This window comes from Mesoplodon densirostris, chromosome 18, assembly GCF_025265405.1.
Source record: "Mesoplodon densirostris isolate mMesDen1 chromosome 18, mMesDen1 primary haplotype, whole genome shotgun sequence".
NCBI lineage: Eukaryota > Metazoa > Chordata > Mammalia > Artiodactyla > Ziphiidae > Mesoplodon > Mesoplodon densirostris.
This window is the reverse complement of record NC_082678.1, coordinates 27,248,057-27,272,779: the sequence shown is the minus strand read 5'-3', so window position 1 is coordinate 27,272,779 and position 24,723 is coordinate 27,248,057. Positions and strand designations below refer to the sequence as shown.

Genomic DNA, 24,723 nt, shown 5'->3' with positions numbered 1-24,723 from the left:
AGCTCTTTCCCTTGAGTCTAAAATCGCCTTCGGGCCATTGAACGTACCCACTATCATTTCCTTGTGCCATGAGAAATCAGAGAAGTTTTGAGCTGAAGGGGTGGAAAACCCACACTTCTTATTGAAGAGTAGTCAGCAAAGAAAACATATTGAATTAGGCCACAGCAAAGTCTTTTCTTTATATTTTTCACACTACAGCTGAACACAAACAACGTCTTTTTCCATACCTCAAAGGTTCCTATTGGCCACCGATAATTCACTTCAGCAATATATGCTTTTTTGAAAAATAATGTTCTGGGTGGCTGGGGAGAGCCCTGTGGTGGGTGTTCAGGAATTCTTTCTGCTTTACCATTTAAAAGAGCTAATGATGGTTGGGGAAGCACCCACACCCACTGAACCACACCCTGCTCAACTTAGTTCTCTGCAGCTCTGTGTTGCATACATTTTAAGCAGTTAGGAACTTTGCACATGAAAAGGAATCAAAGTGAAATTCAAAAGTGGAAGTTCCTGGACCATTCTCATATTGGAGAGGCATCCGTGGGATTCCATGACAATGCTAATCTGAGTGTTTTTGTTTGGTGCCTTTAATTGACCATGCCAAAGATCAGTACTATGGAAAGCAGAGCCTTTCATATATATGAGTTAAACAAGTCTCTTGGCCTCTTTGTACCTTAGTTTCCTCATTTGAAAAAACAAAAATAAATGGCTCTCAAGACATACTTTCCAGAATTCATACTGGGCTTACTTACACCCAGCTAACCAATAACTGCATGATTGTTTTTACACACAGTTGTTTACATGTATTCATCTTCTATTTCACTTACAACTTGTGTAAAAACTGCATTCCATGCCAGGCCCGAAACGTTCCAAAGCTCAGTTCTGTGAGTAAATTGCAACCAAGATTTCTACAAAAAAAGACACGAGCAAAAGAATTAGAAAAACAGATATTCTTTCAGAACATTTATCCATTGGCAATAATTCTCATTTATATATGATGAAACGTAACATCACTACTCCCTCCATACACTAAAGAAATCTCACTGTGGGAGATATTATGATTTATACTTTCATGATTATATATGTGGTGCATTAGATACAAAATACTAAATGCTCATTAAATACTTGTGTTAAGTGATCTTTATTTCTCTAGCTAGGCAGCACTATTGACAGTTTGGGCTGGATAATTCTTTGCTGTGGGAGGCTCCCCTGTACACTGTTGGATGTTTAGTAGCATCTCTGGTCTCTGTCCACTAGATGCCAGTAGCGTATACAGTTCTGACAAGCAAAACTGTCGCCAGACACTACCAAGTGTCACCTGTGTGCAAACTCACCCTGGTTGAGAACCACTGCTCTTGATCCTGGGGGATGTTGGATGCTCAGCATGATCCTGCTCTGTGCTGGAACTGTCACCTCGGGATACAATGGAGACTGAGCTACAACTTCCTTAAGGAGCTCTGGAGGCTGAGGTGGGGTCTTCTGCTGGACTGGAGAAGGTTCAACCTCTTTAGTGACCTGTGGATTTATGGGAAGTGCCAGAGCCAGAGATTTAACAGTGACCTTGTACAAGTGTGACTGCTGAGCTTCATTGACCCCATGATGAACACATGGACAAACTACAACCTCCTTAAGTGTCTCCAAAGGCCGGGCGAGGGCCTCCTGAGGACTTGAAGTTTCTAGTTCCTCAGGGGCCTCTGAAGGCTGAGATGGAGCCTCCTGCGGAAGTGGAGGTGGTTCTACCTCCTCAGTGGGCTCTGCATGCTGAGCCTGGGCCTCTGCCTGGGGTGAAAAAGATTCAACGTCCTCAGGGGTCTGTGGATGCTGAGCAGGGGCCTCTTGATGAGGTAAAGATTCAGCCTCCTCAGTGAGCTCCGGATGACGAGTTGGGGCCTCCTGCTGGGATGCAGAAATATCTCATCCTCAGCAGAAGACTCCCTGTCGTGTAGCTTTTGGGTCATGTGTTCCTTGCGTGTGGCGCTGAGAGGCCTATACATACCCCTAAGCCAAAGTGGCCGCCTTCTCCCGAAAAAGCCCTCCTAGAACACAGAAAGGGAAATATTAATTCTGCATCTCCCCTGCTTTCTCTGGCCACAGTACTTTATCCTCCTCACATCTAGCTGACTCTCACTTTCCCCTGAGCTTCTCTTACGCAGCAGAAATCCAAAAAAGCCCCTTGGAGGAAAACACACACTGTTAGTGTTGCATGTCACTTTTCATCTCTCTCACAATGTGTTATCTCTGCTTTCACTAGGACTAAATGGGGACCTCAGTCCATAATCACAATGAGCAAAATCACCACAGACCCGGGATCATGAAAATCATTGCATGCATGCTGGCCTTCCAGAAGTTCTCTGTGTCTGTCCAAAATGGACCCCAAGTGTCTCTGGAGAGATATTTGTATGTGGCTTAGCATGGAGCATAGGCAGGATTTTCAGCCCCGTTCACCTTTCTTTGCCCTTGGCCAACTGCCCTCGTGCAGTGAAAACACTTGCACAACGGCACTGGGCAGAAACTCGTTACTCCCTTAGACGCGCTTCACACCAGTCCGCTTCGGACTTAGTCGCACATGCAGCATTTGCTGCGGGTGTGGGTGTGGGGAGAAGGTGATTTTATTTTCCTGGCTGCTCTATCCTATACGTTGAATCACACCAAGTAAACACCTGAACCCAACGAGCAAAGTCATCTATAGCTCTCTGACTTTCACTCTGCAGGCTGTCACTCAGGTGTCAGTGAATTGTGGAATCCGTTTAAAGGCCACGACCAGCAGGGAAGCACAAAATACTCTTTTTGAATACAAATAGAAGAGAAAAAAATCACAGTGCACAATAAGTTTGTTTCAGAAACTACTTATGTCCATATAGTATGTGTCTACTCAACTGTGACCTAAAACGTAGCTCACAGCCCAAGCACAGTGTGTGATCAGTGGAGAAGTCCTCAGTGGAAAGGGACCATCTTCTTCTTGGTAATCACCAGCAGTATGACCATGGGGCAAGATAGTTTCCCTTTCTCTTTCTCCAGTTCCTTATTACAAAAGGAAGAGACAAACTACTGTCTAAAGTTTCTCCCGGTTAAAATTCTATGAGGTTTGGATAAAGGGAATAGAGAGTAGGGGCCTGAAAAACAGTAGGATGAGAAGGGAAGTTTTCTTGCCACTTTCCAGAAGGGACTCATATGTTCTACCTTTCGTCAGCTTTGAGTGAGGCCAGCCCCTAAATCCACAACCATGTGGCCCTCCCTACCCCAGAGCCTCCTAGAAGGCCTCTGGCCTGGCCTGATGCCTGGGAGCCAGGCATCCGCCCAGCAGGAACAGGTACAACCAAAACCTCTCCCCGTCCACCCTCTTTCCTTAAAGGACTAGTGAGAGCAGATGAATGTGTGCCAGTCCTCTTCTAACTCAGCTTGGGCTGCGGAGCTAATTCTGCTGAGAAATAAACTAGGGTAAACCATTAGGGTAATCAAGCGTTCTTCCTGCCTTTGCTGAGGAAACTGAAATAGATGAGTTCTAAGTTCTCCTCTAGTTGTAAATTTCTGCTTTCAAAGACCAATATTTACCTTCTGCTTCTTTTTCTATCTTCCTCTTTTGAAATTCTAGGAGAAGAAATCTGCTTTGAAAGAAAACAGGATCATGATTATCCATTACAACTATTTCCAAATCCTTATTCATTCCTTTTGACTTTAAATCTTATCTATCCAGTAAGATGATAACTCTTTCAAGGAAAGGAATTCTACCCTGTTTAAGAATCCTTTGACTCTTCCACAGTACCTAACTTAGGGTCTTGCATGCAGCTGGCGATATATTTTATTGACTGTTTTAGATAACGTTCAACAGATAATTCCTAATAAAAACTCTCAGAAGTAGGAAAAGAAAATAAAAGTATCTGGCAGAAACCTAAGCATTGTTCTAAAGTCAAGAACAAGAGTAGGATGCCCAATCATTACTGCTACTATTGAGCACTGTGGAGGAGGTCTTAATCAGTACGAAAAGAAAAACGAAGTATTGGAAAGAAGAGACAAACATATCTGCATATGAAACAAGGGACCCAAAAAGACCAAAAGAATCAACTGAAATTTTATTGGAAGTAACATGAGTAAGATGGCTCCATACAAAATCAAGAGATCAACATATTAGTCTCAATAGCTTTCCCATATAACACAACTAACTAAAAAACAGAAGGAACCTCCCGTTTACTATATCAATAAAAATGCATAAAGCACCTAGGAATAAATTTAGCCACAAATTTGTAAGACCTATGTGATGAAAATATTAAAACTTTTTTGAAGGACGTTAAGAAGTACTTACATGGCATGAGATACCATCCTCCTAGAATGTTGTAAAGAGGTCAATTCTCTTCAAATGAAACTAAAAATTCAATGCAATCCATTTTATAGCCAAAATAATTTTTAAATAAAACCTGGCCAGCTGACATTTGGTAGAGAATATATGTAAGAATAGTTATGAGATGTATGCAAAAGAAGGTCAAAGAGTAGGACCTTGCCCTACCAGATATAAAATATGTTATAGAGCAACTGGAAGTAAGCAGTGTGATATCAGTACTGGTACAGGACAAGATAACTGGATCACAGAACAGCATCCAGATGAAGATAGCATATTAGACCAGGGAAGAAGGAATAAACCATTCAGTGAAAGATTTGAAAAGAATCAGATCTTCATGTAGGGGGAAAAAGTTAGATCCCCTACCTCAACCACACGAACAAACAAATACAACAAATTCTGGACAGATTATAAAAGTACTTGAAGAAAATATTAGAGATGATTTTTACGTCACGAGGTGACAAAGGCCTGGCTAACAAAACCCACCCCACATGAGCCATGAGGAGAGGACAGGCAGATATGGTGGCAGACTGTCAACACACCTCCTACTCTTCACAGCCCTTGCCCCCTTTTCCCCTGGACTGTTTGTCTGCTTCTTGTTGACTTATAAAACTCTTGGGAGTTCCCTGGTGGTCCACTGGTTAGGGCGTGGCTCTTTCACTGCTGTGGCCCGAGGTTCAATCCCTTGTCAAGGGACTAAGATCCTGCAAGCTGCACAGCATGGCCAAACCCCACCACTTCGAAACAAACAAACAAAAACTCTTTATGGTAAAGAAATACTGGCTTTCATTGAATTTCAGTGTTTCGAATATTTCCAGTGTTTTTGTCTCTAAGGAGACAAGACAAAAGAGTGCAGTAGGGAGCACCAGCTTTGCAGTCGGGTGAAACTGCCTTCTGCTTTGGGTTTGGCCGCTGGGGCCTTACACTGATCTCCTTCATCTATGAGGGAGGGATAGTAATATCATCCTCACAGGACTGTGGGCTTTAAATCAGACAATATATGGAAGACTCTTCATCTTACGCTTGGCATGAATCAGTGCTAAGCTGGTGTCACAGACAAGATGGTGGAATATATCAAAGGCTCTGCTTGTGGCATCAGGCTCTGAAGGCTCTTTCCCACCAGAAGATTATAGAAATATTGCTTTTATTTTCTTCTAATACCTTTATGTGGTCTTTTTTCACATTTATGGATATATGTTTATTTAAGATGAAACATGGGGATCTGCTATTTACCCCCCAAATACTTAGGCAGCTATTCTATCACCATTTATTCATTTTCTTCCACTGATTGCAATATTAAAAGATGACATTTCAAAAGTCTTAAGAACACAGGGGTCATATTGCTGGACTCTATCCTACTTCAAATAAATATTCGGTTGAATTATTCCTCACTGTGGAATTGACATAACGCCTCATCTCTCTTCCGTTGAACACCATTATTGTCTACCATAGGAAGAACACTGCATGGCCCCTGTCCTCCAAAAGCTTATCGTATATGTGGGGAGAGGAAATAACGGTTAGGACTCCTCGCTTTCACTGCCGAGGGTACAGGTCCAATCCCTACTTGGGGAACTAAGATCACACAGGCCCAAACAAAACAAAACAAAACAAAACAAATGCAAGAAGTTAAAAACAATAAAAAGGGGACTTTACAGAAATTCTAAAAATGCCAAAGGCCATATGCCACCTGAGATGTAGAGGGTACAGTCTGGGCAATGGCCAATGACTAGCAAGCTAGTCCCCAGCCTCCTAGGCTCAGAAATCATACTCTTCCTCACCAAGCGAGAACTCACGTCTTCCTGTTGTGGCAGTCTCACTTGAGCAATATCACAGGATTGATCAAACATCAGAATGCCAAATTATTACTTGACAATGAGAAATACATCTGTTCTACACACAGGGCATCTGTGTCTACACAAGCAGAGAATTACCTTCTGTGGGGACAGGCCTCCGTGGCACACTGAAGCACAATCACAGAATCGAAGGCTACTTGGTGACAACAGAATTAGAAAAGGAATCAGCCGAGTCCAGAATTTAATGGGAAGGCCTGAGGTAACTGGATCCATCCATCTCCTCAACAGGCAGCCTGGCTAGTGGGCCTGACTCTGCAGTTATGCTGCCTAAGGTGCCATCTCTACTCTTGGGCAATGTGAGGATGGGCACTGCCCATGTTGGTCTCTCCTCACCTTTTCTATGCTTTCACTAGTGACCAACCCTCCTGCAGATAGACACATTTCTCTTTAGAAGTTAGTACATCATGTCAGGTTTGATTCAAGTGTGATAGGCCAGGAAGCCATTGGTCCTTACACATCTCTGCTCAGCTCCATGATGTGCTGACCTTGGTGGTTCTCTCTTGGGGGGCTGCCTTTCAAAAAACTGCTTACCACTTTTGTGAGTTCTGAGGGGAGGGGACTGCTTTGCTATGGCCCCTAAGAAATGGTGACAAACCTCACAGGACTAGGATCAGGAGGGCTGGGGTATTCAGGGAAGGCTTTACAGAGAAAGATATCTGAACTTGAGTTGGCTTTTCAGAGATTCATAGGAGTTCCACAGGCAAAGCAAAATAAAGGAATTTTCGATGGACAAAGGCACAGACAAAAGTAGGAATGGGTATGGTGTAACTAGCGTATAGTGAGGAGCTGCTTTGGCTGGAATGGAGGGCTGCCATTACAGGAGAAAAGATAACTAAAGTAATGTGGAGTGGTAGGGTAGAATCAAGACTGTCAGCCTATTAAAATCACTCTTTTAATGTTAGCAACTGCCTGCTGGAAAAGTAATAAACCACTATGTAACTGAACAAAAGGTAAACAGGCTAGCTCCAGGAATAGGCTACTATAAATATTTGAGGGTAGCCTGCTGCAAGATTTTACTTGCAGTGTTTTAATGGAACCTATCTACACAATTCCTAATACACCGGAGAAGAAAGCTGCTAAGTAAACCTGAGGAATTGACGAGATCACACTTTTGTCTTTTAGGCATGTCCTTTTAGCCCTCCCAGGGTGACTGATAGCTCCTTGAGTATGGAGATCCTATATCTCTCATCACTTCAGCCAAGAAGGAAAGAAATCAACGGTAGAATGAGAGTGACTGGTGAGGACCTCAAATCAGCATACTTTCTTGAGTTGAAGAAAATTTACTATCATGTCAACTCTGGCCTTCTTATAAACTTCACTTGTCAAAATAGTCCAATAGCTTGTTATCATGGATCCAATTCCATAGGGATCTCCTGGGAGTGAAGTTCCTTTTAAAAATCCTGTGGGGACTTCCCTGGTGGTGCAATGGTTAAGGATCCGCCTGCCAGCACAGGGCACACAGGTTCGATCCCTGGCCTGGGGAGGTCCCACATGCTGCGGAGCAACTAAGTCAGTGTGCCACAACTCCTGAGCCCGTGCAGCTACAGCCCGTACTCCACAACAAGAGACGCCACCTCAGTAAGAAGCCCATGCACCGCAATGGAGACCCAACGCAGCCAAAAAAAAAAAAAAAAAAACAAAACACACACACACACACACACAAAAACATCCTGGGAATATACTTTTCATTAAAAGAACAAAGTGTATGTCAGTCCTCATGGCTAAAGGGAAGAATCAAGTAGTAGCAGGTGGAAAGGTGGATTTGATTCTCAGTTTCTGGGTTCTGAATCTGAATTAATTATTGTCCTTACCTCAATGAGACAGAGAATTCTAACACAAATCGTCACTACTACAGGTACAGATACTGCCAAGATGAGTTTGTTGTTATAGTCATAACCTGGAACTCCTTTTGTGAGCTAAAGAAATATATCACAATTTTTAAAAACAAGGAGATAGGGGCCTCCCTGGTGGCGCAGTGGTTGAGAGTCCGCCTGCCGATGCAGGGGATACGGGTTCGTGCCCCGGTCTGGGAGGATCCCATATGCCGCGGAGCGGCTGGGCCCGTGAGCCATGGCCGCTGAGCCTGCGCGTCCGGAGCCTGCGCGTCCGGAGCCTGTGCTCCGCAACGGGAGAGGCCACAACAGTGAGAGGCCCGCATACCGAAAAAAAAATAAAAAATAAAAATAAAAACAAGGAGATAGAAGGGATGAAAACTTACGATTCTTCATCCTATTCTAAACGATAGCTAACTATTCTTAAACTACTATGAAACCCAATCCTTCCAGGCGAGTAGCTTCTATAAGAACAAGCCAAATTTAATGTTATTAGTCTTATCATTAGCATTTTCTTCTACAATTTATCTACAATTTATTTATCTTGTGTTATGTCCTTTTCGCGTCTACCCTAGGAATAGTGACACACTCTCTCAATGAGCAAAGTTGGAGATCACTGTCTTAGCCCGTTTCATGGCTGAAGATAAGATACTGACTAGGAGCCCGTGGTATTCCCGCTTGGGCACGTTAATGGCATGTCCTAAACTGAGTAAAAGTCCAAGTCCCATGTGTCAGGGGTTATCCTCACCTCACTTGACTCCTGCTCTTTCTGCTCACTCTGGGCTTCTGTGCTCTCACTGATAGAGTTGTCAGCTTTCCACTGGTCCATATCCCATTCCGCTTTGGACACATTTACTTCTTGCTGCTTGCTGAGAAGCTTCATCAGGAGGCCTGTTCTAGAGATGAGGTTGGCACAGGCCAGCTGCACGTGGGTGTCCGAGCAGTCTATTTTCAAAGTCTGGATAACATGAGAAATGAGCCTTTGCACGTCATTGTTGGGGATGAGGGACCAGAGCTGCTCGTTTAGCTGAGTTTCAACTTGATCACCCGGGGATGCGAGCCCTGGGAAAGTGAAGCCTGTGGGCTTAGAGGATAATTCAGTGACCATGTTGTGGTGCTCCCATTGTGTTTTGTTGCTGTGTTGAACAGCTGGCATACTGTTGTCTGCAGCAACAGTAGAATGTGCAGTGGAGACGTTCCTATGGCTAGTGTTTCCAGGGCTGGTTCCTCCTGGCAGAGTAGCGTTTCCTGTAGAAATAATTGCTTCAGAAACATTTTGTGCAGTATTGTTTTCTGAAGTAGTGTTTTCTGCAGAAGGGTCTGAAAGAGAAAATAATTCTGGAAAAGGATTTTCCTGAGAAGTCACTTCTCCTGAAGATGAAACAGCCTCTCGTGGAGGGGAATTTATGAGACTCCTCACGACAGAGAACGGAGGGCTTGCAAGCATCACTCTATCAAGTGAACTTTTCTTTCTGAACTTTCAACTCCCTTTTTTCTTTTTTCTTTTTGTTTCTTTTTGCGGTACACAGGCCTCTCACCGTTGTGGCCTCTCCCGTTGCGGAGCACAGGCTCCGGACGCACAGGCTCAGCGGCCATGGCTCACGGGCCCAGCCGCTCCACGGCATGTGGGATCTTCCCGGACCAGGACACGAACCCGTGTCTCCTGCATCGGCAGGCGGACTCCCAACCACTGTGCCACCAGGGAAGCCCCTCGATGCTTTTTAACTTTGGGTTTTCTGTGGACCCGATGAGACCTAATTTTATGGAAGATGTATTTTTTTTTCCAGAATGTGAGATTAACTCGAAGTCCTTAATATTTCTAACTCTTGCCTTTGCATCTTCGAAAACATGAATAGCGTTGGATAAGTCTTTTGATTTGCTTTTAACCTCAGATGGGGATTTTGGCGGGATGGAGGCACAAGGCCTGCCCTTGAAGTACGGTTTGAGGGGAGAGGAGCCTGCGGCCTTGTGTTCCTTTATGAATGAAGACTCTGCATCGGAGGACTTTCCCACCAGCTTCCTGGGCCTCTGCACCATGAGGAGCTGTTTCAGCTTTCTTGGGGATGGCCTCCTGAGCTTTCATTCTTTGGCAGTGTTCGCCACAGATGGCTGGGCATTCTGTTTCCTCCTGACGCTCTCATCTCCCACTGCTTTGAGGTGCATTTTCTGTATGCCCCTTGAGGACCTTGTTCACTCTCACCAGCTTTTCCTCTGTACTCTCAATCTTTGCTAGGCTGTCTTTCTGTGGTTGGGCAGTTTCTAATTTCTTTTGAAAGATGTAGCGTGTAAACATGGCACTTAAAAGGTTGCAACGCGTACACGTGGCAGGTTTTTCTTCCTTTTTAACCTCATCAATTTTTTCTTGAGTTTCTGCATCTAACAAATTTTCCACAAAATGGAGTTCCCTCAATTTGTTTTTTTTAGTTGAATTGTTGGGTACAGGTTTAACAGAAGGGCTCCTTGTATTGTTTTTCAAAAGGCCCAGCGGCATATGTCCATCTTGTGTATTTGAAAAAAGAAGTTGAATGAATGGTAATAATGTTGATTCCACATCTCCTAGATTTCCCTCTGAGATATAAGGCAGTATGTAATTTAGTGTACTGATAATATCACTTTTATTATTAAAGTCCAGCTGCTCATTCATGAAGCCTGACAAGCTGACAGCACTGTTAGGTGAGGACATCCTGTCTGACTCAATAGTCAGCTCGGTGCTGTTGTTCTTCTTCTGGGCTTGTAACACCTTCATCAACGATCCTCCTGCATTCTCTATAGATGTTTCTTCATCTGTCAAAAGAGAAGGGACTGTTTTTGATCATTGAAGACTGATGGGACAGCCTTTTGTCAGTCCACAGCCAAAGAAATTAGGAATCAGTCAAAGTTTGAGTGCCACTTAGGAGAAAAAGAAACCCACCCTTAAGCCTATGACTGGCAACAACAAAATGTGAGAAAGGTCTCTCTTGAAAAAGGGGCTATCTACTCAGAAAATTCTGTAGCGTGAAATATAGGAACTATATTCAGGATTACTCCACTGGTTCCCAGGGGCCAGTACTCAAGAAAAGCCAAGGCTGGAAGACAAATATTCCCCTAATCAGCTGGACTCTCTGCAGATCTACTGTGACTCCTCACATTCATATACCCCATCCTGTCCTGCCTCAAAGGCACGGGAGTGTGAGGCTTCCTCTCTCCACCTCTTCAGTGTGCTTGTGTTCTTGCTGCTATCACAGATCTCCACGACAACCACCGCCGCTAACAGGTCGTCATCTGGACATGTCCTTCTCCAACTACCCACTGAGTCCTTTGCTTAGTCCCTGCTTCTATATATCCCAGTCCCCATAACAGAAGCCTCTATACAGAAAAAAACACTATGTCCGCCCTGGCTCTTTGCTAAAATTTGGGCAGGGAGCTCGGGTATAAGTTAAGAGATTTGCCAGATTGTATGCCCATGTGGAATGTTCAACAAATCAATGGAATAATACTTGAGGCCCTAAAATGTAGACGGGAAAAAGCAACTTCTGTCAGATGGCTACTTTGCTTTCAATTCATTTTACTTCTAATATTTCCAGCTCTACTTGGGGAACCATCCAAATCTTCTGACTGTGTGAAGGTAATGTGTACCAGTGTGTAGCTGGGCTTGTCTCCCAAAAGGATTAAAAGTATTTTTGGTGAGGGTCAAAGGAGGAGGGAAGGGTCATGAGAAAGGAGGAGCAGAGGCTAGCAGAGAGCCCCAAACTGGGGACAGGAGATCGGGGCCCTAGGGTCATAGCACTTAACACTGCTGATCTTGTTTTTCCTCACCTGTAAAAGGAGATTAAAAATGCTTTTTCTGCCCACTTCTGGGGGAGAAGGGAGTAATATAATTAGTAAAAAAAATGTTTGGGGGAGTTCCCAGGTGGTCTAGTGGTTAGGACCCGGCACTTTCCCTGCTGTGGCCCGGGTTCAATCCCTGCTGGGGGAACTAAGATCCCACCAGCTTGGTGGCCAAAGGAAAAAAAAAAAAAACTGTGTTGAAAAATCAGCAATATTGTCTTTATATAAGTGGCAAAGTGTTATTATTTATGATGTGCTCTAGATCACTGAAAGAGACCTGTATTCAAGCTACCTGGGCATGAAAGCACATTTTGGAAGTCATCAAGTTAGTGCCCATAAATCTAATATATAGAAAAATCGTTGAAAGCCCCTGAGTGTTTTGTGGATAGAAAAACTTGCGATTCAGAGCAAGTTCAGAGCTGGACAGTCAAAGAAATAACTAGCTCTCCCATGCATTAGAAGGGCTTGGTAGCAGCTTCTGGTTATGGAACCAGAAACTCTCAGGCTCCAGATAGGACATAAAACAGCATCACTTGCACTCTTTATAAAATTGCAGAAACAAACCAAATAAACAAAAATATATTTACACCTGTCTTATAAGACAAAGGGTATTTGAGACCTAATGTATATAAAATCAGTTTACAAACTGTGATGTACTATGTGAATAAGTTGTCATTTGCAGAGAGGGCAGCATAGGATATGTGGCCATTAATGTGAATTCCCTTCCCCCTTCCATTCCTTTCTCTGGTTCCTTTACATATGCAGATCAGTTACATTATGAAGCTAATAATGTAACTGAGCTCTTCTTAGCTTAATAATGTAACCAAGAATCTGATTTTTAGCAAGGGGGTAATTCTTAGAAATTTAGGGAGCTGGAACTCTAAATGAATGTATTAAAATAATGTAATTACATCATTAGTTTTAAAATGTATCATCCTTGATTAAAAATAACAAATTAAATTAAAAATTAAAAATGTAGGGCCTCCCTGGTGGCGCAAGTGGTTGAGAGTCCGCCTGCCGATGCAGGGGATACGGGTTCGTGCCCCGGTCTGGGAGGATCCCATATGCCGCAGAGAGGCTGGGCCCGTGAGCCATGGCCGCTGAGCCTGCGCGTCCGGAGCCTGCGCGTCCGGAGCCTGTGCTCCGCAACGGGGGAGGCCACAACAGTGAGAGGCCCGCATACCGCAAAAAAAAAAAAAAAAAAAAATGTATTATCCCGCAATTGAGACTCACCACAACGTGTGACGTCCCTCAGGCGTTCACTGTCACAACGCAGCTTGACTGTCTCACAGACAACCTCAATAGTATTTTTAAATTGGCAGAGGCAGCAGGCCCTACGGCTGGGTAAGATCCTATAAATGGAAACACAGGTAATTAAATTCGTGGTAAAAGAGTTACCTGAGTAGGTAGAAGAGGTAGGCCAAGGCCACCACAGACCAGTGCAAAAAGGAGTTCTTGGGGCATATGGACTATAGAACTGGATAGGGGCCGGTTGGCCAATTGCTGCCCTTGACAGTTGGAAATAAATATAGAGGAGGAGAGAGGTGCCCAACAGAAGGATTAGGATGGCAGTAGGTATGATATGCCTAGAAAAAAGGGAATAGCGATTAGAATTGGGTGACACTGAACTGTAGTTTAATTCAGAAGTATCTCCTTCCAACCCGAAAGCCTCACTTTGGGTTGAGAGTACACAGGAAGAAGGCAGACTTCTAAGAAGAGTATGAAGAAGACCGCACATTCTGGAGTCACTTTCTCAGTTCCTATTTGTGAGGAGTAATATATTAGAAATTATTCTAGTAATAAAAAAGCATCATGTGGCTAAACAATAACAGAGATCGCATTGACCAAATCTGGACAAAAGGAACATTCCAAAGAATAACATTATCATTATAATAAGGTATAACGTAGTTAATTGAAAAAAAAGCACATGAGTTCATAATGATACTCCAAATGAAAAGTGGGGGAGCTCTTCTTTATAGAATAATGTCAGCTAATAAATGCAAAAGGAAGGATAGAATTAGGAAAGTGTTATTTTGCAACTATCAATGTAATAATCGATTCAGACAAGGATTATCATTGATGCACAGTTGGGTGAAGAGTTGTTTGAAAGTAGGATCTTCACTGATCCCAAGGATCACCCCACATATTATTTATCAATTACCAAGGGGAAAAATAACTTTACAATGGAGAGATATGGAATAGACCACCTTAACCAAGTGATCAAACTTAGCACTGGGCCACCTCAAGTGATGAAGTATGAAGAATACATCACCTATATAGTATTCTTCCCCAAAATGTTTACTTTGAATCTAATGAGGAAACAGACAAATACAGATTGTGGGGCAATTTACAAGACAACTGGCTTAGACTCTTCAAAAAAGCCAATGTCTTAAAAGACCAAAAAAAATAGTAGGGAAAAATTCTAGATTAACGGAAACACAGACATGACATGCAATGCCTAATCTTTAATTGGATCCTGTATCAAAACAAAACAGACTTAAAGAATATTATTGGCTTCTGGCCAAGATGAAGTACAAGGGCCAACTTAACCTCCCAGCTGAAACAAGAAAAAAATCAGATGGAACATAATGAAACAACAGTTTTCAAGAAACTGAACCTCAGGCAATACATTTCAGTGATTCCCGAGGAGATGGGAAATAAATGAAGTGATCCCTATAATTGCCCTTACTTCTCTGAGAGAGTATCCACGTCATGGTACAGGGAAGAGAAGTCCAGACAGAGACTAGTGGGCTCCCTGACAGACAAAATGGAGATAAGGGTCTGGGAAAACCAAGGTAACTAGAGTTCACAAAGCAGAGTATCAGAGAGAAAAGAAGTGCACAGACAAAGAACTCTGGAGATATGCAGAGGGATCTCTTGAGAATTCAACAAAGTATGGGTCAATACATTTGTGTGAGGAATAACTTGATGCCAGGAAAAGAACCACATGAAAGGATTAATAAGAAGAACAACTGGATATCACACAGGGTTGTAGGAATAGTACCTGTTCCTACAAGTCAGACTGGAAAACCTCATGATACTCAGAAAGGACTTGTCTCAGTAGTTGCAAATAATGAGCTCCAGACTAAAGGCTACTTGGACTCCTACCCAACGAACCTTAAAAGCTAGACCTAAAAGAATACAATTGTTTTGAGTAACCTAATTTCACCCAAAACAAAGCCCAGGCATTTTACAGGAATATAAATATACATAGCACACAATAAACTAAAACTCACAATATCTGGGATCATATGAAAAATTGCATGCAAGCATGCAAAGAAGTAGGAAAATATGACCCATACTGAGGAGAAAAGGCAATCAATCAACAATAACCCATAATCTATACAGATGTTAGAATTGGCAGAAAAGAACTTTTAAAAGGTTATTATACATGAAGAAAAGTTATTATAACTGTATTTCATATGTTAAAACACCCAGACTAAACACTGAAAATGTTAAGTGTAGGCATGGAAAATGTAAAACAGACCTAAATTGAGCTTCTAGAGATTAAAAACAATGTCTAAATGAAAAAGATATTGCAGGAGGTTAAAGGCTAATTAGACACGGCAGAAGGTCAGTGAACATTAAGGCATAGCAACAGAAACTATCCAAAATGAAACAAAAGGAGTAACAAAACAACAACAAAATGAATAGAGCCTCAGTGACTTGTGCAACAACTTCAAAGGCCTAATACATGTGTACTTAGAGTCCATGAAGGAGAGGAGAAATATAAAAATTTGAAGAAATAATAGCCAAAATTTTTCCAAATTGGTAAACACTATAAACCCTCAAAGTCAAGAAGATCAATGAACTTTCAGCAGAAGAAACATGGACAAAACTACACCAAGGCACAAAAAATAATCGAATTGCTCAAAACCAGCAATAAAGAGAAGAATTTAAAAGGAGCCAGAGGAAAAAATTATACACTACATACAGAGGAACAAAGATAACAATGACAGCAGAATTCGTGCTTGAAAAATCGTAAACGAGAACTCAGTGGAATAACATCTTTAAAGTAGTGAATTGAATTCTATCGAGCTAGAATTTTATACCCACATCTGTCAAAACAAAAGCAAAATAAAGACTATCTCAGACAAACAGAAGCTGAAAGAATTCATTACTGGTAGACTTTCACAATAAGAAATGTTAAAAGAAGTATTTTTAAGCAGAAGGAAAATGACACCAGATTGGAATATGGATCTACATAAAAGATTAAGAATACTGGATACATACAACAATGAAGACCCAATTCAACCAAAAATAAATAAACAAATTAAGAAAAGAAGGGAAAAATCATATAATCACTGCAATAGATGCAGGAAAAGAATGAAAACATCTAACATACATTCCTGATTAAAGAAAAAAAAACAGCCCTCAGTAGACTAGGAATGGAAGGAGACTTCCTCAACTTGATAAATGACTTCTACAAAAAACCTAACATCATACTTAATGGTGAAGGACAAAGTACTTTCTCACCAGGATCAGGAACAAGGCAAGGATATCTGCTCTCATTGCTTCTATGTGACATGGCACTGAAGGTTCTAGCCAGTGCAATAGGGCAACAAAAAGAAAAGACACATTCAGAATGGAAAGGAAGAAGTAAAACTATCTTTATTTGCAGAGAACATGATTATGTCGAAAACCTGATAGAAGCTACGAAAATGCTACTGGAACTAATAAATGAGTCTATCAAGTTTGCAGGGTACAAGATCAACATACAAAAAGATGAATTTGTCTCAACAAACAATCAGAGATCAAAGTTTTAAAATGCTACTTATAAAAGAATCCAACATATAAAATACTTAGAATAAATCTGACAAAAGACTTGCACACTGAAAACTGTAAAATGTTGCCGGGGGAAATTAAGAAAGACCTAAATAAATGGAGAGATATAAAGTATTCATGGATCAGAAGATTCAATATTGTTGAGACATCAATTCTCCCCAAATCGATTTATACATCAAAACCCCAGTAGGCTTTTCTATAGACATTGACAAGCCAATTCTAAAATTCATATGGAAATAAAATTTAGAATAACTAAAACAACTTTGCGAAAGAACAAAGTTGAAGAACTAACAGTAACTGATTTCAAGGATTATGAAGCTACACCTTCAAGACATTGTGATAGTAGTGTAAAGATAGACAAAAAGACCAAAGGAACAGAATACAAAGTTCTGAAGTAGAGAGATGTGGAGAACTGACTTTCAGGTTCAAAGGCATTTCAGTGGAGAAATGATAGTCTTTTCAACAAATGACGCTGGAACAACTGAATATCCAGGTGCAAAAAGAAAAAAAAAAATGAACTTGATCTAAACCATATACAGAAGTGAACTCAAATTGGTTCAAAGATCTAAATGTAAAACATAAAACTATAAAACGTCTAGAACAAAACAGGTGAAAAATTTTATGACCTTGAGTTTGGCAAGATTTCTTAGATACAACACCAAAAGCATAATGCAGAAAAGAAAAAAATAGATAAATTAGACACCATCGAAATTAAGAATTTCTGCCCTGCAAAAGACACTCCTGAGTGAACGAAAAGATGAGTCACAGAATGGGAGAAAATACCTAGCAACTTACCTATTGGATAAAGGACTAATTTCCAGAATATAGAAAGAACTCTCAAAACTCCAGAAAAATATAGCTAAAAGATTCAAAGATATACAGATGGAAAATAAGCATATGAAAAGATGTTTGACATGATTAATCATTAGGGATGCTACAGTGAGATACAACTACACACCTACTAAACTACCTAAAATTAAAAATACTGAGCATAGGGCTTCCCTGGTGGCGCAGTGGTTGAGAGTCTGCCTGCCAATGCAGGGGACACGGGTTCGTGCCCCGGTCTGGGAAGATCCCACATGCCGCGGAGTGGCTGGGCCTGTGAGCCATGGCCGCTGAGCCTGCGCTCTGCAACGGGAGAGGCCACAACAGTGAGAAGCCCTCCAACGGCAAAAAAAAAAAAAAATACTGAGCATAGCAAATGTTGGCCGCAACGTGAAGAAAATGCAGCTCTCGTACACTGCTGGTAGAGATGTAAAATGATCAAACCACTATGGAAAATGGGTATTTTTAAAAAACTTAAACATACACTTACCAATGATGCAGCCATTCTACAGGCAGGCATTTACCCAGGAGAAATGGAAGTAGACATCCATACAAGACTTGTACACAAATATTCATAACAACTTTATCTGTAATAGACAAAGACTCAAACAACTCAAATGTCCATCAATGGTCAATACATAAATGGTGGTACATCCATATAAAGGAATGCTATTCAGCAATAAACAGAAATGAATTACTGATATATACAACAATATGGATGAAGATTAAAATAATCATGCTGGGTTAGAAGCCAGTTAGAAAAAAGTATACACTGTATGATTCCATTTACATAAAATTCTAGAAAATGCAAACAGAAAGCAGATCAATGGTTGCATGGCGATTGGGAAGTGCAAGGAACGATGGGAAGGAAGAATTACAAAGAGACATTAAGAAACTTTCTGAGGTGATGGACATTTTGAGTTTCGTGATGTCTTCATGGTGTGTATGTATGTGTGTGTGTGAACACAGATTATTGCATGTCAATTATACCTCAAAAAGCTGTTAAAAGAAATGATATTAGATAAGAGAGACAATTGGGGAAATTTGAATAGCAACACTTTATTAGGTAATATGATTGTGTAGGAATTTAATTTCTTCAATACTGTGTATTAACAGTATCGTGGTTACACAGGGAAATAGTTTTTAATATCCAGAGAGGAGGGCATCTAGCTGACAAGAGAGGGATCGCAATTGTGGCAGATGGTGTGGGACACTGAGGAAGATGAGGCTAGAGCAGTGACCAATGCGTGACGGCACAGTGAAGACAGTCATTTGTCAGGTGACCTGACAAAGACGGTTGGAAGAGACTGCTAAATGCAGGGTCGTTTCTGCATACTAATCTCACGCAATCCCCTCAACTAGCCTTGGCGTAACAGAAAGTTTCTATTAGCTTGCCATATTGGAGGGGGGATGGCACAATTTAAGGTGCAGTAGGTTGTGTAATAAACTGTCACAATAGGGTCCTACAGAAATAGTTTTTTAAACCGCAAAAAAATAAAACTTGACCCTTCCCTCACAACGTATATGAAAATTAACTTAAAATGAATCATAGACCTAAATGTAGCTATACAACGTCTGGAAGAAAACGTAGGAGAAAATCTTTGTGATTTGGGGTTAGACAGTGGGGTCTCAGAGAAAGATTTCTTAGATTAAGACACAAAAAAGCAGAAAGCATTTAAGAAAAATTGCTAAGGGACTTCCCTGGTGGTTAAGACTCCAAGTTCCCAATGCTGGGGGCCCGGGTTCGATCCCTGGTCAGGGATCTAGGTCCCACATGCATGCCTCAACTATGAGTTCGCATGCCAGATCTAAGAAGCCCATGAGCCGCAACTAAGGGGCCCATCTGCTGCAACTAAGACCCAGCACAACCAAATAAATTAATTAAATAAATATGAAAAATTAAGAAAAATTGCTAAATTAGAGTTCATCAAAAATTTAACACTTCTAGCTTTCAGAGACACTTTAATATAATGAAGATAAGTCACAATCTGGGAGAAGATATTTACTAAACACATATCTGAGAGCAAGGACTTTTTCCGTTGCTTTTTATATAAAGCACTCTTAATTCTCAATATAAATATCCAATTAAAACATGGATTTGAACAGACACTTCATTTAAAAGGATATTTGCACATGAATAGACACTCAACATCATCAGCTATTACAGAAATGCAAAATGTGGCAAAAACCACGAGATTCATCTACACACCTACTAGAAAGGCGAAAATGTTTTTAAAAAACACATATAAGGATCAGGTGAAGATGTAGAGCATCTGCAACTCTCATAGACTGCTTGTGGGAAAGCAACATGGCACAGGCACTTTAGAAAACGGTTCAGCAGTTTCTTAAAAAGTTCAATAGGCACTTAGCATATGATGAAGCAATCCCACCCTGAGGTATTTTACCCCAAAGAAATGAAAACATATGCTCACACAAGACATATATTCACACACACACGTGAGTGTTTTCAGAGGCTTTGTTCATAATAGCCAAAAAACAAGAAGAAACTCAAATGTGCATCGAACAATGAATGCGTAAACAAACTGTGTATCCACACAACTAGAATACTGCTCAGCGCGCAAAAGGAATGAGCTACTGACAGGTGCAACAAACCAGATGAATCTCCAAAGAGACTGGCTAAGTGAAAGAAGCCAAAAACAAAAAGCTACATACCACATGATTTCATTTATCAAATATTCTGGAAAAGGCAACATTATACGGACAAAAATCAGATTGGTGGTTGCCAGGGGCTGGTAGTGACAGGAGGATGCATTGACTACAGAGGGACATGGGGGGTCTTTTGGGAGTGCAGAAGTTTTCTTTACCTCAAATGTGGTGGTGGCTACAGAACTATACGTTTGTCAAAACACATCACACTGTATATTTAAAAAGAGTGAATTTTGTTAAACGAAAATTATACATAAATAAACCTGACTTAAGAAGATAATCAAACAAACCTAAAAGTACAATTGAGTGAAAATCAATGTAAGAAAAATCAACTTACAGTGTTTCCAATTCAAGGGTCATCATGAGGATGCTTTCCATTGTGGTAAGTGACACTTGTGCTGTTCCCATGTCTCTGAAGGAGAAGCCCAAACATGCATGATATAAAACCCAAAGACAAAATTTCTAAACTGAAGAAGATACTTAACATGTGATTACTTCCACTTTGGCTTCTTACTTGCCATAGATGATAATTCCAAAGAGCTCTTTTGGAAGAAATTTAAATTTGCATCATCAAATTAATGACCTTGGTGCTGAACAGTACAATCATTTTCTATGATCCTCACTTCTCATTTTCAATTGCATCTACCTCTTTTGATCACTCTTTTTTTAAAAAAAATAATGTACCCCTTATTCCTTTCTGCTTTCTTGGATAAATACTATTCCTATATGCATCTTCATGTTCCATATCTATATGTGTTCTTCAACACTGTTCTCATCCTCTGCTGGCTCTCTTACCCATATATATTCTTTCTTAATCCTTTTCTTTGCCAATAACTCTTATTTTCAATAACCCAGTTAAAATCTAAATTATGACTGTTTAGCCAAAGTACTCAAGTTTTGACGAAAGTAAAAAGGAGCAGAAATTATCTCATGAGCCATGAAACTCTTACAATACTTACAAAGAGTTTAATGCTGGCACTTTAAAAAGACCAGAATCTTCAACTGTTGGCAAAGGATTACGATTGAGAATTCTGAAAAATGGAATGGAATTAAAATTATCTGCATTTTCAATTACTTCCATGAAAGTTTATATTCATTTTTTTTGGTATGGAACTTGAAGGTTAAAAAAATTATTTTCTGTCTTTACCTATAAATCACCGTTAGAATCTGTAAAACACTCTTTCACTGGGAACTACCCAGGTCTCTAGATGACAAAGTGGAGAAGAGAAACAAACAAACAAACAATAAAATAGAAAAAAAGTGGCTAGCAAAGAAAAAATATGCCAAAGTACTTTTCACGTTAAAAACCCTCGAAGTGACTATGCTGGTAGGAAGCCCTTGCTCTGTAAAAAAAAAGTACTATTTCTAGTGTCCTCCATAATTCAAGGTGTTTTTCTTTCATCTCTACAAAGTTTGAAAAATTTCATGATTTAAACTACCCAGCTAAAGAGAAAAATAAGGCTAATTCCTTGGTTCTGGAGCCAAAGAAGAGAGAAATCCAAGAGGAACTGGTGAAAGCCATACTCCCATCACATCGTCCCGTGTGTATTCTTGTGCCATAGCTTTTGTTACTGTGTATGTAATCAACTGTTTATTTGTCACTCTCCTAGATTGTCAGCAACTTGAGAGCAGGGACCACACTTTATTGTCATTATTATTCCTGTGCCTGACATAGTGCCTAGTATTTACTAGGCATTTAATAAATGTTTGCTGAATAAATAAATAACATTTTGTTTATATATCAATAAAATAAACAAATTAATTTTGGGGAACAAAATTTTATTCCAAAATGTTGGAATAGATTTTCTTCATAGTTCTTTCTTTCTTCCTTTTTTTTCCCCTTAGTTCTTTAAAACAAATAAGGGGGAAAAAAAAAACAGAAAAGAAACAGGAAGAAAGAAGAGAATAGCTGACTTAAGGTTAACTCTACTCAAGAATTATTAGTGTACTTTTGCAGAATATTATAAAGATAATTATCAAAACTAATATCTTTTGGGTTGCCATGCATATGTGATCAGCATTTAACATTTCATCCTCACAGTAACCTTATGTGATATATATATTACACAGTTGTACAAATGAGGAAACTGAGGCACAGAGAAGTTACATAACTTGTCTTAAGTCATCAAGCTCGTAAGAAGCAGAGCTGGAATTTGAACTCAGTTCTGACTCTAAAGCCTGTGTTTAACCTGAATGAAAAAAAAAGGGTTGTTTTTTTTTGAAACATCTGTTACTTTAACCTTAATTTTGACAGCACTAAATATAGAAATACCTTTTCAAACTTCATCTACCCATCTGGGAAAGCCTCTATGAGAATTATATTTTCTCTTTTTATTTATTTATTTATTTATTTCTCTTTTTATTTATTTTTTCCTTAATCATCTCTTGTGATAAATATTTAATTAGCCTATGGCCATTGAGACTTCATAGATTTTTTTTTTAAAGTTGCAGGAAAATCAGTAAAAATGATGGAGGAAGGACATCTGAAAATTCATCCCTGCATAGAAGCAACAATAACAACAACAACAAAACTGGCAAAAATGGTCAGAATCAACTTCTTCTGAACTCTGGACATTTAACCAACATGCTGGCAGTAAATGGGAGAGCAATTTATTCAAGGAAAACAAATTAATTTCTGTAAGAACAATGAGATCTGTGTTGCTTTAACTTGCCCTCGACCTTTGGTCTCCATGCCAGTGGTAGCCTTGAAAAACAGCCCACATCCCTGGTACCAGAACGAGCAGCATGGACTGAGAGGTCCTTCAAAGCCTCATTCCCAAAGAACTGTCATTGTTTTACATGTCTGGTGGTCCCCTGGAAGACCTCACTTGAAAGGCTTGCCTTTGACCTGACTGAGGGCTGTCTAGTGAGAAAAGCCTCTGCTCAGGTGGCATTTCTGGAAAACATTTTCAAGCAAATATTTTAACATGGCGGTGGCATGAGGCAATGGATAACAGTTTGGGGCAAAAAACAACCCAACCGCAAAGCTTTAAAAGAAAAGCTGAGGAATGAGATGTGCACAGACACTTTGAAATATTCCAATGTATTCCTGGGAAACTGGAAGACCACAAGACATATTCCTGGGCATCTAGGAGAATAACTGTTAGCATTAATAAATGAGTTCAGCAAGGTTGTAGGATATAAGATCAATATCATTTCTACACACCAGCAATGAGTAATCGAAAAATGGAATTTAGAAAACAATTCCATGTGGAACAGCATCAAAACAAATATAATACTTAGGGGAAAATTTTACCAAGTAAGTGCAAGATTCACACTGAAAAGTACAAAACTGTTGAAAGAAATTGAAGAAGATCTAAATAAGTATAAAGACCTGCTGGATTCATGGACTGGAGGATAATCTTATTAAAATTTCACTACTTCCCAAATCGACCTATGGTTCCATTGCAATTCCTATCAAAATCCCAGCTGACTTCTTTCCAGAAATTGCCAAGCTGTTTCTAAAATTCCTATGGCAATTCAAGGAAACAGAATAACCAAAACAATGTCGGTAAAGAACAAAGTGGGAGGACTCACACATCCTGGTTTCAAAACTCAGTTCAAAGCTACTGCAATCACAGTGTGGTACTGGAATAAGAACAGACATGTAAATCAATGGAACAGAATTGACAATATAGCAATAAACCCTCATATTTATAGTCTATTGATTTTCAACAAGGGTGCCAAAACAATTCAACGTGGAAAGAACAGTCTTTTCAAATGATGCTGGGACAACTGTACATCCACACACAAAATAATGAAGCTTCACACCGTATATGAAAATTAACTCCAAATGGATCAAATATCCAAATGTAAGAGCTAAGACTATAAAACTCTTAGAAGAAAACACAGGAGTAAATCTTTATGACCTTGCTTTAGACAACAGTTTCTTAGATATGATACCAGAAGCACAAACAACCAAAGGAAAAATAGATGAATTGGATTTTATAAAAACTAAAAAGTTTGTGCTTCAAAGGACACTATCAAGAAAGTGAATAAACATATAGAATGGGAGAAAATACTACAGGTGGGAAGAATAAGATGCAGTGGGGAGAAGAAAAGTGTAGTAGTTGCTAGGTGTGACAATCTCAAAATTTTGAACTATTACAAATAAAACAGCCACCCTGAATCACCCCAAAGGGCAGACCCAAGTTATTTTTGCTTTTAGTGTTTATGCCTTTCTAAATCTGAGAAGCTGCCAGGATTCTAGTACATAGCAAAAAGTGAGGACAACACCCTCAAGTGTGTAAGCTTTTGTGTGTACATGGCTATGTAAAGGAAACCAATGCTAGCTGACTGGGGGAGCATTAGGGCGGCTCTGTGACCGCAGCTCAATTTGCCTTCATAGTGTGGACACACCTCCCACACTGATATTCTCAACAATGGGGTAAATAATTCAATAGGGATAAGGCTTTGATTTTCCTCTTATTCTCTCTTCGTGCTTATGTTCTTGGTACGATATTGATGTACCACGGACAAGCCAGCATGTGAATGTGCTCTGTCTGCTTAAGTTATATAGCCTTTCTACATTGTAGAGTCCTTCAGTTTCTAAAATCATGGAGCTTGTATTGTTAGATCCAATGAAGTGACTAAAAGAATTTTTAAAAATAAGCCATCAGTCTGG

The 24,723-nt window shown here is 40.2% G+C and overlaps 1 protein-coding gene across 1 annotated transcript in view; it reads right to left on the bottom strand.

Moving 5' to 3' along the window:
• LOC132479145 (uncharacterized) overlaps window positions 1-24,723 on the bottom strand; it is a 302,289-nt gene that overhangs the window by 188,971 nt on the left and 88,595 nt on the right. The window contains 13 exon segments of the mRNA XM_060082726.1: window positions 825-905; window positions 1,316-1,512; window positions 1,621-1,776; window positions 1,895-2,033; window positions 3,550-3,599; window positions 7,995-8,099; window positions 8,764-9,510; window positions 9,742-9,795; window positions 9,798-10,194; window positions 10,196-10,799; window positions 13,056-13,174; window positions 20,437-20,511; window positions 21,059-21,130. Of these exon segments, the coding sequence (XP_059938709.1) occupies window positions 825-905; window positions 1,316-1,512; window positions 1,621-1,776; window positions 1,895-2,033; window positions 3,550-3,599; window positions 7,995-8,099; window positions 8,764-9,510; window positions 9,742-9,795; window positions 9,798-10,194; window positions 10,196-10,799; window positions 13,056-13,174; window positions 20,437-20,511; window positions 21,059-21,130 (2,796 nt within the window).